The sequence below is a fragment of the Cucurbita maxima genome, unplaced genomic scaffold, assembly GCF_002738345.1.
Source record: "Cucurbita maxima cultivar Rimu unplaced genomic scaffold, Cmax_1.0 Cma_Scf00017, whole genome shotgun sequence".
In the NCBI taxonomy this organism is placed as follows: domain Eukaryota; kingdom Viridiplantae; phylum Streptophyta; class Magnoliopsida; order Cucurbitales; family Cucurbitaceae; genus Cucurbita; species Cucurbita maxima.
Genome location: NW_019272033.1, coordinates 678497 through 694045, shown reverse-complemented (window position 1 = coordinate 694045; position 15549 = coordinate 678497). Strand labels below are relative to the sequence as shown.

General features: G+C 32.7%; 1 protein-coding gene across 1 annotated transcript; it reads left to right on the top strand.

The window, feature by feature from the left end:
- Positions 1-536, top strand: LOC111491984. The gene has a single exon (XM_023141099.1). The coding sequence runs from the start codon at positions 163-165 to the stop codon at positions 352-354; it is 192 nt and encodes a 63-aa protein (XP_022996867.1). The 5' UTR covers positions 1-162; the 3' UTR covers positions 355-536.
- Positions 537-15549: the final 15013 nt, after the last annotated feature.

The window sequence follows — 15549 nt, the reverse complement described above, 5'->3', positions numbered from 1 at the left end:
TATGAACGGCGAGGATGTAGCAACCTCAATCCTTATCTAGATGGGATCATGAGGGTCCCATCCCAGCCGTAGAAACAAGGTGCCATCCTTCTCTATAAATATATTATTCCACCTGAGCAAGTCGGCACTGAAATATTTTAATTTTATCTCGCCGGCCGGGAAATGTTGTTCTGCAAGGAGGACAAAGAGCTGGGTCGTCGGCAGGCCATGGGGAGGTGCCCGTTGTGCGGCGGCAAAGTTGAGGCAGTGGACGTGGAGAGGAAATGGAGGCTCTGTTTAGCTCCACTCTGTTTCAAAATCAAGAGGAAATATTACTGTGTTATGTGTGGTCGTCGTTTGGAATTGTATTATTGATCTTATAGATTGAATGAGTTATAGGTGACAAAAGGGTTTCTGGGTTTCTATATATTTTTTTCTTTTTCTTTTTGTCCATTGAGTTTGATTGCTTATGGATGTTTTGAGAGAGTGAGGAGGATCATTGAGGATTATTAAGAATCTGATAAACGTCATCTTCATTCCAGTCCTTGATTTTAACAAAGGTAATAGCTATTTTATCGATTTCGTACGTTTATTTTTTCATTTTGATTAGAACTTAAATTAGAAAAGGATCTACCTTTAATTTAAATCTAAAATATTCGTATATTTATGGCTTTAATTGAGTGTGATTAATTTTAATTGAGTTATACTCAAGTTAACATTTGAAACGGTGGTAACAGTTTAGGCATTCAACGATATAAATTTTTTATTATTTCATACCGACAATATAATATAAGTGATGTTGAAGATAAGTATATTTATATACATTTATTTATTGTGGTAGTGATGTATTTCACATGGTATTGATATGGTCTTTGTCACATCTCGAGTTATATATTATTCTTTTCTCTGTGTGAATATTATTTTATTATTCGATTTTGGTTTCCTTATCTGTCATTCCTAACAAAACGTCCATTATTATAATTCTTTTCTAAAATAGAATTATTGGGAAGCTTTTCCTAACTTTTCTTAATTTCATTAATTTAATATTTATGTGAGGGGATGAATATTCTTTTTAGTTTAACATTAATTATTTTTCTTTCATAAATAGGTAATATATATTTAGTATATATAATAACGGACGAGTTAGTATCGAAGACAAATAAATATTTAACCGCTTTAAAGATATAAAATAAATATTTTGAAATTTAGGAACGAAAAGTTGAATGTTCTATAAAAATGTCGAGACTTAACTATCTCATGCCTAGAATACGAAATTTGGATTCGGTACCTGATAGCTTCAATATCTTAGCGACATGGTTACATTAAGATTGAACCACAAAAAGAGATATGCATCTAATTTATACCAACAGTAACTTTCCGTTCTTTTTACTCAAGATCACTCCTATTTAGACGTGATTTTGATTCATTCATGTATCCACATTTACTCACGTACCCCATTTTATAACATAAGAATTTCATGATTGTGAATGGCTATATTCTGATATGTTCATCAGTACTATTAAAATTGTTAAAATCAATTTTATTATATTCAAAATCACTCTTAAATATATATTTAGTCCTTCAAAATCAATTTAATATTTAATTTTACATTTTCAAATGTCATTTTTCATACTATTAAAATAAATTTTTAATGGGATCATTTTAAGCCAAAGTAATTTTAATGGGTAAGATCTCAAGTTGATTGGAGAGAAAAATGAAACACTCTTTATAAATGTATAGAAACTTCTCTCTAATATACACGTTTTAAAATCGTGAACCTGACGCCGATACGTAATAGGTCAAAATGGACAATATCTACTAGCGATGAGCTTGGACTATGTCACAAACGATGTAAGGCAATGTTCGAAGTAGGGCTAATGTTAAGAATATTTAGTAATGAATTATAGTTTACCATATATATTATATTTGATATTTTATTATAAGACAAATATCTAATATTTGCCTTATTACCAGAGTTATCTCTCCATTTATTATTGTTATTTTCATTTATTATTATTTTCATATCCTTGTAATTTATTTGATTATAAATAAGATAACTTTCACACTATTTAGATGTGGTGGATTAATCAAACATTCTTATGGTATCAGAGCCCTCTCGGTTTAACAACCCCGATTCTTTCTTTTCAATGGCTTTTGAATCCTTTAATCTTCTTCTCCACCACCCCTGCTGGCTTTGATGCCGCAGGAGCAGTCTTCATGGTTGCCGTAGGCGGAGCGGATTGATTACTCTTCGACTCCACCCTATTGACCTCCAAATCACCTTTCGTCATATTCTGTACATACAACCTCACCTTTTCCAACCAAATCGGTTTTCCCCTTAGCCAATATAGTCTCTCTCATTTTCTTCCCAATCAACCCTTCATCCTTCACAGAAACCCTAATCTCAGGATCCTCATCAGTGTTCTCTTCCGAAATATATGGAATCTAGACAAGCCCATCAACATTTTGCAGAGATTTACCTTCAGAATCTAGGTGCTGCACTGGCCTCTTCGCCAACCAAGTTGTTGTCGCCCTTCCTGATAAAATTGGCTCCTTCTCCCAATGTGACGACTCTTACGACTGCATTTCTCGCCAATTCGCCCAATGTGGCGACTCTTCCGGTTTCAACATTGTCTTTGTCCCTTGCTCTAGGTTTCCCCTTCTACTTCTTGGGGTTAGACATATTCTCACCAGAGCCAAGGCAGCATCGTCGCTAAGCGACAATCCCTCTTCATGGGTTATACATATTCTCACCGAAGCCAAGGTAGAATCGCCGCTGAGCGGCAATCCCTCAGCAATTTTCGATGGCCAAGAAAGTGTTTCTCTACACCTCCTCTAAACCAGGTCGTTGATATCTTCACGAAAAGTGTTTCTCAACCTCTTTGAATTTTTCAGATTCAAGCTTCACGTTCATTTAAATCCGACACTTAGCTTGCGGTGAGGTGTTAAGAATATTTAGTAATAAATAATAGTTTACCATATATATTATATTTAATATTTTATTATAAGGTAAATATCTAATATTTGCCTTATTATCCGAGTTATCTTTCCATTTATTGTTATTTCTATGTATTATTATTTAAATATCTTTTAATTTATTTGATTATAAATAAGATAATTTTTCACACCAATTAGGTGGGTAGATTAATCAAACATTCTTAACTAAATTCTCTTCTTCATAGATGCATTTTAAAATCTTGAGGCTATCGATAATACTCAACCGATGAAAGTAGACAAAACAATGTTCGTGATCGCCATCTAATGACAACGATGGGGTTGAGCTGCTCCAGCTACGTCTTTCCAATAAGGGTTGGATTATTTTTGTGGAGATATTGAATGAGTTTGGTTTAAATTCATCTTGAGAAGCATTGTTAAAGCAGCGATGGGACCGCAGTGGCCTGACGTCACTCATCGTTAAAGCTTCAGACTGTCATGTGAGATCCGTCAGAAACACAAAGGCATGGTGGTGGCTGATTTCATGCTGCTTAATGCCATATATGATTAAAGTGACACGTGTTGGATGGAAATTAAAGTGATACCAATGAAATTTTTAACAGGACTTTAGAGGATAGAACGGAGGCATAAATGTGGTTCGAGTTGATTGAGACAATTTTTTAATTGTTGAACTATACAGATGAGTAAAAAGTGTCGTGTGCATCATTCATGCGGTATATGATGTAGAGTTATGATGGGAATCACTAGGATGATCCTTAGCCCTAATGGAGGAGTGGTCACATGGCAAGAATTCAGAGAGACATTCTGGATAGAGTACTACCGGCTGCCTGACTCCAAAAACAACAAGACTTCACCCAGCTAATATAAAATAGACCCTTTGTCACTACCTATGGAGTTCACGAGACCGAAGCAGTTTGTCCCGAAATTAGTTAATATAGAAATAAAGTTGGCACAGAGATTCATCCAAGCCTAGATGAGAGGATTTGTGGTACGATTGAGGTCATAACCCCTATCACCTATGTTGCCACTCAAGAGAAGCTAAGGCTATGGATGGGAATAAAGTAGGAGAACTTTGAGGATCGCTAATACTGACAGCCATAGTGAGATAGAAGCGGCGATATGGCCAAATCGACCCACATCGTCAACCGCTAGTGCGCCCACAACAACAGACGAACAGACACCATAGAAACTTAGACATGGATAGCAACCAGGTCGAAAGACGCTTAGGAAACAAGAGGCCCCTTTGCAGCAAGTGCCATAGGAAGGATTGTGGATGGTGTATTGCCTAGACTAGAGATCATGCTTCTAAGTGCAACCAAGAGGGCTACATAGCTATGAATTGCCCAAGATTGTTGAAAGGGTAACGCAATCCAATTCTTATGGGTTTGGTTGCATAGTCCAAATGGTTGAACACTTCTGATATATTAAGAGAGATGATTTTTAAAAAAAACATTTTAATTTAATAGAATATTACGTATGCATCTAGTGGGTTCATTATATCACAAAAGTTTGACTTACCTCTTAAACTATAAGAACCTCATATATTTATACATGTCATGTGGATCGAGATATTTCTCTGTCATGATTAGTACAAACATGTATCTTAAGATATTGATGTTGTCATGGTATTGCATGGGTGAGCTCTAGTCGAACGAGCGAGACCCAAATGAAAATATGGATTAATATAGAAGTTATTGGATCAATGTTTATAGATAAGGTGAGAATCATGAAGTAAAGTAAAGTAATGGTAAAAATATAGTGTTTTGGGAAGCGTGGTGGGTGAGGTGGGAGTTGAGAGAGAGGAGAGGCATGTTCCATAAAGGCTGCGAGGGGCGGCAGAGTGAGTTTGTTTGGTTAGGTGATGATAGGTGGTGGTGCCATGAAATGCTGCCACATGATATGGACCATATTAACACACTGTGCCAGAGTTACGCCACCTGCCTTTTCAACTCACCCTCATTCTTATCTTCTCACAACAAAATCAACCATTTATCTCTCACTCACTCATCCATCCTTATAAGATATTGGGAAATATCTAACAAAATAATGTCCGGAAAATCTTAGGGATAATGTAATAATCGAATCTCGAGTCTTCATTCATTTCGCAAGATCATCAATGACTCGTTGAAATTATTGTAAATCTAACCGTTCACATATTTGAGTTGGTGTGACGATAAGTCCAATGAGACATTCCAATGGGAAGATCTAAATATGGTCCGTCAATTCATTTTAAAATATTGATCCATATCAAATTTAATTGAATACTTGGATCGGTCAAACTAAGTTACTCAAACTTTGATTTTGAATCGAATTTAAATCGAGTCTAAACTGAACTTGGATCGACGTTTATGCTTTGGGCCCGTTGTTGATGCTGATAAGAGAATAAATTTAGTATCATCACTCTCCTAAATAGAGATGCTTATAGAGTAGAGTGAGAGTAAGGATGGGGAAGTCTTCCTCGTATCCATCCCCGCCACCTATTTCATTCACTATTCCTACGAAATTTCTTATTTATATTTGTCGGATCAGAGTCGGGCTATTTTTTTATTATTTTTTAAAAATAGTTAAAGTTTTCCTTTTTCAATATAATCTTTATTAAAAAAATCTTATTAAATCAATATATTTGATATAATATTTTACCAATTTCTTTAATATTACAACATATTTAATAATTAAAAAAAAAACTATAACATAATTTAGTTTCCAAAACTAACTAATTTACTTTTTTTTTTATTTTTTATATAGGGCCAAAATGTATTGAAAATATATTTATTTATTAAGCGGGACCTATCGGTCTTTACTTGCAACTTTAGTCGAGGTTTTTCTATCACTATAGTTTACTACTCCTCAGTGCTATAGAAAAAAAGGGGTTGAGTCGAAGCACCATAAGCTACAATCTCTCCATCAACCACCTCGGTTCGAGGGTTTTTTCCTTCAAGTCAGGTCCACTCATGTACCAAGTTTGTTTGTTCATATAGGCAGTGTAATTTGGAGATCTTTTGTTTGCTCCGAAAGGTAGCCAGAACCAGCCTGTTTTTCGGATGAAGAATTGGATAGAGTCCAAGATCAAGAATATAATCTCGTCCCTAACCTCATGTGCTTAATGAAAAAAACATTCCCCACTTCGGTTCGGAAGACCCCGACCCCCAAGTACTCATTGGGACAAACAGGCCCTTAAGGTTTAGAGGTGGGTTTGGGTTCTAAAGCCCACTCCACTCCACATTGGCCCATGGTTCATGATGTACTGATTTAAAAATTTAGGAAAATTAGGATGAATTCAACCCAAAGCTTTTTAAAATTAAAATTGAAACGATTAATTTATTAATATTTTAAATTAAAAGATTATTAAATTACTAATATTTCAATTAAAAACAAACTCAAACTATATTAATTTAATATATCGTTATCAATAAAATTCATTGATAATATATTTTAATCAATCAATAATTGAGCTACAAAAGTCCATCAAATATATCATGGAAATGATTCATTCTCATGTCTCATCTCTTTGTACAAAATAAGAAATTACACACATTTTCAATCCTACACTAGGATGTGAAAAAATTCATTCGATTCTATATTTTTAGATCTCATATCGGTTAGAGACAGAAACGAAATATTCGTTATAAGAGTGTGGAAACCTCTCCCTACTAAATACGTTTTAAAACCGTGAGTTGACAATGATATATAGCGGGTCAAACCGGACAATATCTGCTAGCGGTGGGCTTGGGTTGTTACAAATGGTATCAGAGCTAGACATCAAACTGTGTGTTAACGAGGATGCTGGGTCCCCAAAAGGGGTGAATTGTTAGATTTCATATTGGTTGGAGAGGGGAACGAAATATTCCTTATAAGGATTTGGAAACCTATGGTATTAGAGCTAGACATCGGGCGATGTGCTAGTGTCGTTGTTAGATCTCATATTGATGGAGAGATGAACATTTCTTATAAGAATGTAGAAATCTCTTCCTAGTAGACGCGTTTTAAAACTGTAAGGCTGACGACGATATTTAATGAACCATTATCGGTTGGAGAGGGGAACATTGCTTATAAGAGTGTGAAAACCACGACAATATCTACTAACGGTGGGCGTGAACCGTTACATATGTAATAATCTCTTTTTAACTCTCGATACTAAGTCAATGGTAATCAAAACAATAAGTTAGGGGATCATTACTCGTTTTTGTTTCGGTGGAAAACAAGATAATTGAAGGTAGGTATCAAAAGAAATGCATGGAGTTCCACAATTAGGGTTTGAGTAGAATAAACGCAAAGCCTTGGAAACTACCGAACTAATGGAAGACAATGTCATGTGGTGGTTTGATACCACACAGCTGTTTTGATCCAATTTTGGTGTGTGGGGAACATACTTTTTTTTCTTAGAAATGGCACTCATGGACACAAATTATCGAGAAAGTTCTTTATACTTTTAGCTCAATCCGTCTAAATAATTTTCTGTTATGTCGGGATGCTAATATAATCTCATACCGAAAATTTTGGTATAGAAGAATATACTATCAATAATCGATGAGACATGTGTTGTCCCGATCATTTATAATCTACCTGTAATAATTATGTCTGGTTTTGATAATATTTTTGTTGTTATTATTATTATTATTATTTTGTTTTTTTTTTTTTTTCATGATGAAGAATAATGATCACCTTACAAGGAAGAACATTGACTAGACTAAAATAAAGTTATGGGTAAATATAAATAATATATTGTATGGAAAATTTTCTGATCCAAATATTTTGAAAGGAAATAAATACTTCATGTGTTAATCCCAATAGAGAAAATTACTACAACACGTGAGAGCATTAAATGAAAAAATAAATTTGATTTTAGTATATGAAAGAAATATTTAGATAATGTTTCTCGATTTTTCTTTTAAATTTTTAATTTGTAAAATTTTATCGAGAGTTGTAGAGGCTGAATTTCAAATGATCGGGAAGACAAAAATTTGAAATCTAGAAAAAAAATTAAACTTAGTGAAGGAACTAAGTTCAATTGAATCGTATAGAAAAAGATATGATACTCGAAAGAAATTAAAAAGTGTAATAAAGGCATGAAACGACTCTGATATTGATACGCAAATGTCTGGCTTCGAAAACAAGCTCTCAAAATGAACAAGTGTACATGCAACGACTTTACAAAAATTCATTGAAAAACCAAAGAGAGTAGGAAGCGGTCGTTCTTGGTTTTTCAATCGAGCTTATGAGAAGGAGTGAATTCCATCTCGTAACATTATGTTCCCAATTCCTTATTTGCAAGTCTCCAATATGGTAGACATATTGAATCGACTACAAATAGATGATCAGACTAAACGCCTAAACAAAAATTCGAAAAACACATTGTGTGATTATGTGCTAGATGTCATAGATAGTTGAGACATTCACTTGTATCTCGTAGAGTTCACTTACAATGATAATTACGACGATTGATATAACACCTTTTAAGCTCTTCAAAAAGAAAAAGGTACAAATCCCTTGTGTGCCGGGATGAAGTTTGAGTGTGCAAGAGTTATGTTGATATAAGACACATATATTTGAAGTTTGAAGTAGACAATAAAACATTTTGAAGATAGTTCCCATGAAGACTATTTTGAGATTTGGACGCAAACGAAAGTTTATACCGTACCTCACTCGGTCATTGAATAAAACTGTGGCAATTAATTTCTCGTATGCATGAATTATTGTCCCACCATGGTCACTATGAGTTGGCCATATTTTGATTCAATATGATTTTGATTTTGACCACATTAAATGGTCTTTAGTTTTTGGCGATTTATCACAAACTAGATGGTCAGAGTCTTTATCATCCCGTTAGGTCAAGCTAAATGACGATATTGTCCACTTTGATCGTGTTTTCTCAAAAAAAAAACTTCGTACCATTAGAGAAAGTATTCCTTATATACCTATGATTTTACTCTTAGTTAGACAATGGCAGACTCCAACAATCCTCCCCTCGAACCAAATACTCCATTGAGCCTCCTCTAATGACTCCTCTTCTCTCGAGCCCTGAAACAAATTACACTATTAAGTATCTCCTTAAACAGTTATATCTATGTGTCTAGTATTATTTGGACGAATTGGACGACTCATCTGTTTAGGTACGAGCGTTTTTTAAGTTAGGAGGGGAGGTAGAAGGTGGTAGAAGAAGGGATAGAAATGGGTGATCGATGATGCGTTGGGGCTGACAAGGAAGGTACTGATGTCCGGTCAGTGGTGACAAATTGTGATCCAAATTCGTCCATCTTCGATGCTTTCTTCGTTGAAATTTCTTAGCAACTTCCTTTGTACCTTAAATGAGTTGAAAGGTGAGAGCTCATTATATTTTTTTGTTTTCTCGTTTTTGAAAACTCTTAATAAATTCAACCAACCATATTTAAAGGATGAATATAAAATATTTACAATGTCAGTGTTTTGAAATTTATTATAAAGCCGACCGAGAATGAGATACAAAAGTAGAGCACAACAACTCCTAACACATAGAAGTGACGTCTGACGACAACTCGTCTTTATGACTGCACAGTGTCATATAAAGAAAGTAGGTTGTGACACTCACATCGAGATAAGCAAAGCGGTGACCATCAAGAGACGCCCATTCGGCCATACGAGGGCTAATATAGAAGAATGTTATGATGCAATCGAAGAGGGTGGTACATCATCCAACACACGTGTGTATTGAAGAGGAAACAAGGCATAAGTAAGATAAGGACAATGAGTAGATATGAGTGTAAAAGATGGACTTGTTGAAGGTTAGAGTGGGACCTCCAGGCTTAACCTTGAAAATCAGGGTTTCAGAGAAAATTTGGGCATGGGATTCTCGTGTCAACTTTGTACATATGAAATATGAATGTTCTGTTAGATAAATCTCAATTTAGGTTGAGAATTCCTATTTTCTTGTTAAAGCCACCTAATTAAATTGAGTGGAATATACATGTGTGTGAGTTTAAGGGCTTTAGTTTAGTAGCCCGTTCTTTCCATTATTAGGATATAATTGTTATTTAAATATGTCTATTGAGTGAGAATAAAATTATCACGTCTTCACGGTAGAATCTGAAATACTATCTCGCTCTTTGTTTTTCAGTTATTTTCTTCTTCCAACATTTTCTTTCAGCTTTTTTCCTCCGTCAACCATTCCTTCGATTTGCTCAATCAAAACAACATGCTCGTCAAATTTGGTGTCAATTGAACATCGAATGGATGCTCTACGACACCGTACGATTGTTTGCCAAAATGACATCTACTCTAAGAGTATTGAAAATGCCTCAAAATGTACTGTAGTGGGAGACATGATGTCAGCTCTCCACCACTTCTAGGCCCTGTGGCCTAAGCGAGTTATTATGTGACACATGCATGTGTCACAATGAGGGCGAACGTTGTGAGACAAGTGTATCGGGCAACTTTCTTTGAAATTGGTCTTTTAAGGACAGTACTAGGAGGCAGGGGTGTCTCAGCATTGCGCCCTAACCTAAGTGTCAGAGGTTGGATTATGCACTCGCTATCCAGTACGATATCCATGAACAGGAGAGCCAATGCCTCGATTGAATTCAAATGGATGGATGTTTGGGATGTACCGAAATTATACAACACATGGGTTCGTTCTCAATGGCATGACCAAGTACCACATGACTAGAAATGACGTCAAAGTATATAAGACATGTTTAGAAAATTTTATTTTTAAGATTGAACGTTAAAATTGTTCGAGAAAAATATAGTAGAAGAGTGTTTCGACTAAAATGAAGAACAAAATAAAAGATATGATTGAGATTATTATAATTGTAAAAATTGAAATTCATGAATAATATCATTTACAGCTAAATTTTAATTACATAGAAAATTAAATTAATGCAAACCATAAATCATTATCATAATTGAACGCAAATTCTGGAATTCCCATAAAGAAGCAACAGGATAAATATAAAACCATTAACTAAAAGAAGACTTTAGCTTCGGAAATTTCCATGAAATTACAAACCCAACAACTATGGAAATGTGTGGATTAAATTTTTAAAAAAATTAAAAGTAGAAAATTCCTTTTTAAAGATAATTCCCTGTCCGATACCGACCCAAGTTTTATATTCATAAATTTATACACGTGTAATCATGACGAAGATTAATATGAATATGGTGAGACCTAAACTTTAATATTGAACATTTTCAGACTCTTCCGGTCTCATTATGTATACACTACTTTCATGCTGTAAAACTCCGTACATGCATCATTTTTATGCAATCAAAGCATAAAGAAAACGAAGGAAGGTGTAAATATTTCATGACTCTAGTGATTACATATATGCATGACGTTCGATATATGAAAAACTTAAGTTAAAGGGATTCAACATAGAAAATATTTCTTGTATAAGACATTCTAGTAGCGCACACGAGTAGCTATGACGCAATCACGTATCAACCACGACATTATTTCAAGAAACACACAACTGTTCATACAACAATCAATTATCCAATTAAGCCTTAAGGTATTTCGATAATGAAATAACTTACCACAAAATGTTGTTCCCAAACATAACGTATATTTCTCCTTTTTTTTTTATTGATCTCCGATTAAACCCTAAAATATAAGATTAAGATCAATGTGGGTACGAGAGATTTAACCTAAACAATCTCAAATTATTGGAATTTATGTCAAGACAAGAATACTTGTTTGAGTCACTCCACAAAGAAGCTGATTGATCATGTTAAGTTTGAATGATTCTGCATGCAACCTAAACTACAAAGAAATTTAGTCATAGATGGAAGAAAAACACAAAAACCCTTAACCTTTACACGATATTCCAAAAGATATTTTATGACCATAATTATCAAATATATATACTTTATGGCCATAAACAGATACTATGTAATTAAACAAACACCATAAATCTAAATTATCATCCAAGCTTCATTCTTTAATGTGGCATGAATTACAACAATTTGTGATAATTTGAACAATACTTTTTTCTTATCGTCCTTACAGTTTATCGTGTATGATTGATGTCTTGATTTATATTACAATTACTTCTTTTAAGTCGTCCTCAAGTCATAGTTTAAAATAGTGAAATCGTCCATAGAAAAATTCTAAATAATAAATGTTAAAATTGACTAATATAACAAACTTGTATTATAAGTTACTTAGGCTAAAACTTTAAAACAAAGTTTAGGTGGCTTAATCGAGGAAGTATTTGAACTTTTCCTACAAATGTTTGAACACGTCTTCAATTATCTTACCGTCGTCTTCAATTAAAAGGGTTATTGACTTTGAAGTCCACTAGTTTAGAGTCCTATCGAACACTTTAAGTTCATATACCTAATTTCTTATATACATTGGACATAATAAATTTAAGAAAGAAGTAGACGAAAGACTCTGGTACATAAATTAAAGGGTACGTAACTTTAAAATTCATAGACCTTTCATGTCTAGGGCACAAGACACAAACTAAAAGTTTAAGTATCTATAAAACATTGATCGTATGAGTGTGCAATTATACTTTGGATGCTTCGCCAAATGAAAGAAATTATACTCGTTTCTGAACTAGAGTAAGAAGCCTAGTCAAAAGCATAATAGACGCGGACCAGTCCAAACTAAGAAAATTACACAAAGAGTAGAAAAAAAGTGGATGAGGGGTGGTTGTGTATTATATAACCCGAAGGGGACTAGTGAGTTGGGTGTGGAATATCAAAAAGGAAGTTTGGTTGGTGAAATGGATAGCAAAAGGATCAAACTTTGTTGCTGGGTTCTATGATGATATCTGCCTCCACAAGGTAACCATTTCTAACCCCTTCTCCTCACATTAATTCTCCATTTTTCTTTCATTTCTTTCTCTTCTTTCGCTTCTCCGGTTCATCATTTAGGACATAATTGTTCAGAGAGAAATCCCACATCGACTAATTTAATTTAAGGGGTTAACTATGAGTTTATAAGTAAGGAATACTGTCTTCATTAATGAGGCCTTTTAGGAAAATCAAAAGCAAAGTCACGAGAGCTTATGCTCAAAGTGGACAATATCATACTATTTTGAAGGTTTGTAGTTTCTAACATGGTATCAGAGTCATGCTCTTGACTTATCCATGTCAGTAGAATCCTTAAATGTTGAACAAAAAAATTGTGAGCCTCGAAAATGTAGTCAAAAGTACACTAAGTGTCGAACAAAGAGTGTACTTTATTCGAGAACTCCAAAGAAGAAGTCGAGCCTCAATCAAGAGAGAGTTGTTCGAGGGCTGCATAGGCAGTGCGTTTTGTTCTAGGGGAGGATTGTTGGGAGAGTACTATCTCTATTGGTACGAGGCCTTTTGGGAAAGCTAAAAGCAAAGCCACAAGAGCTTATGCTTAAAGTGAACAGTATCATGCGATTGCAGAGGTTCATGGTTTCTAATATAACTCAGATCAAAATGGGCTTAGGCAGGAAATTTCCTGGTAATTTCCCAGCAAGACTTTGCGTCTCCTTCACTTTGCGTACTAAAACGACGTCGTAAAGGTTCTAATGTAACCGAACAAAAATAGATATCAAATTAATTAGACACAAAATTTAAAATTTAAAATTTTCAAAACAATTTTCGTGTATTAGGAGACCTAATTATTTTCATTAAAATCATATTGTATTAATTTTAGGAGACCCAATAATTATTTGAGTAAAAAATTCAAAAGATGAAGAATTGAAATTATTTAAAGTAATAAAAGATTTTCATGTCAATTATCACAATCATGCGTAAAAGAAATTGTTTTGTAGTAAATAAGTTGAAAAATAATATATTGTATTTAAACATGCTATTAGGATGACATCATAAAAATATTAAATTGCTTTAAAATATCTTATTTTATTTCAAATCTAAAGAAATCTCTGTAATTTTAATTATTCATCAAGGTTTTAAAAAAAATAAAATACAGCAATTTATAATTAAATTTTGTGACCCAAAAAAGTATTAAATATTCAAATAATTAAAGCATATAAATGATTGTGATTTTATCATCAATGAAAATTTAAAAACTGTCATTATTGCAATATAATGCAATAAAAAAACAAAAACATTACTAAAGGTGCCCTAAATTTTTATTTTTAAAAAATTAGGATTTAATTATTAAATATTTATATTTTTAAAAAATAGAAAACAACCAGACAACCTTATGTTAGGTTAAAACAACTACCCAACAACACGTTATTTAAAAAAATAAATATATATATATATTTATATATATAATCCATTTTTCACTATTATATTAAAAACATTTTTGTTTCAATTTTTGCATTGTTTTTCAATATGGTTGGTTGGGAGTTGGGAGTTGATGCCAATATTTAATATTTACTATGTCATTAATTTATCAATTAAAAATTAGACGTAGGGTCGAAATATGTAATCTTCTTAGATCTTTTAAAGAAAAAATGTGCTACTTTTCTAAAAAATTAAATTAAATAGTCGAGCTTTTAGATCCACTCTTCTAATAATTTTAGAATGTTGGAACGTTTGGACAGACGTCAAAAAGTTTGATTTTGTTACAGCGGAATAGTCGGAAAGCTTAGGTTTATAAAGCCTAAGCTTCCATATCTTGACTCATATTTGATTTTAATAGGTATGAATGTTCTAAATCAATAATAATAAATAAAATAATATCTCGGTCTAATTTTAATTTTATAAAAATAAAAAAATAAGAAGAAATTAAAGCATGCCCCCATTACCTTCCTCTAAAGTATATTATAAATATTTTATTTTCTAACCTCATGAAATGCACCATATTTGATTTGATCTTATCTTTTAAATATATTTTCTAAAAATAAAATTGATTATAACATAAATATCAACTTATTATTATTATTATTATTATTGGGGTTTTATTGATATTAAATTTTCATTAATTAATAAATAGCATGCCTATGGTGGAGTGGGGCGGGGCTTATTGAGTAATATTACTAATATTTATTCTATTATTATTGAGATATTTTAAACAAAAGTTAAATCAATAATTTTACCAAAAACTATGACGTGTCATCTTCTTATTAGTTGATTTATTCCATTATTATTCAAAGAATGTTTAATCAAAACTATTAATTATTTTACCATACGTTTTCAAATATGGAATATTATTTAAATTGAATTTGAAAAGTAGAATGCCCTTAAAATTAAAAAAGAATATATTTCCCTTTTTATATACTTTATTCAGAGGAAGAATATATGGACTTTTATATCTAAATTAAAACAAAAATCAAATATAATTAAGAAAAAGAAAAAGAAAAAAAAATCTTTATACGCGTTTTCCTCGAACCTTCCTCAATATTTTACCCTTCCCATAAATAAATAAAATAAAATAAATAGCCGTTGTCATTTACTTTATACGTGTCATATTTGTTCTAAATTTTCGTACCAAAATACTCCATCTGTCCCATTATTTTAATATTTTTTATATCTTATTAAATCATTTCATTTTATTATTAAAAAAATATTAGCTTATTTCCTGGAGCATTTTCAGGTTTTCTTATATATTTATAGACTATTAAAATATAAAATTAAATATTAAAAAAAAAACGGTCAATTAAACCTATTTATTATGATTAAAACCAAAATCTCCAGCGGATATCCATAAATAAAACCACAGTTTTAATTATTATTATTATTTTAACC

Excerpts from the sequence above, each read along its gene's own strand:
- LOC111491984 (XM_023141099.1), top strand. The coding sequence starts at position 163 with ATGTTGTTCTGCAAGGAGGACAAAGAGCTGGGTCGTCGGCAGGCCATG.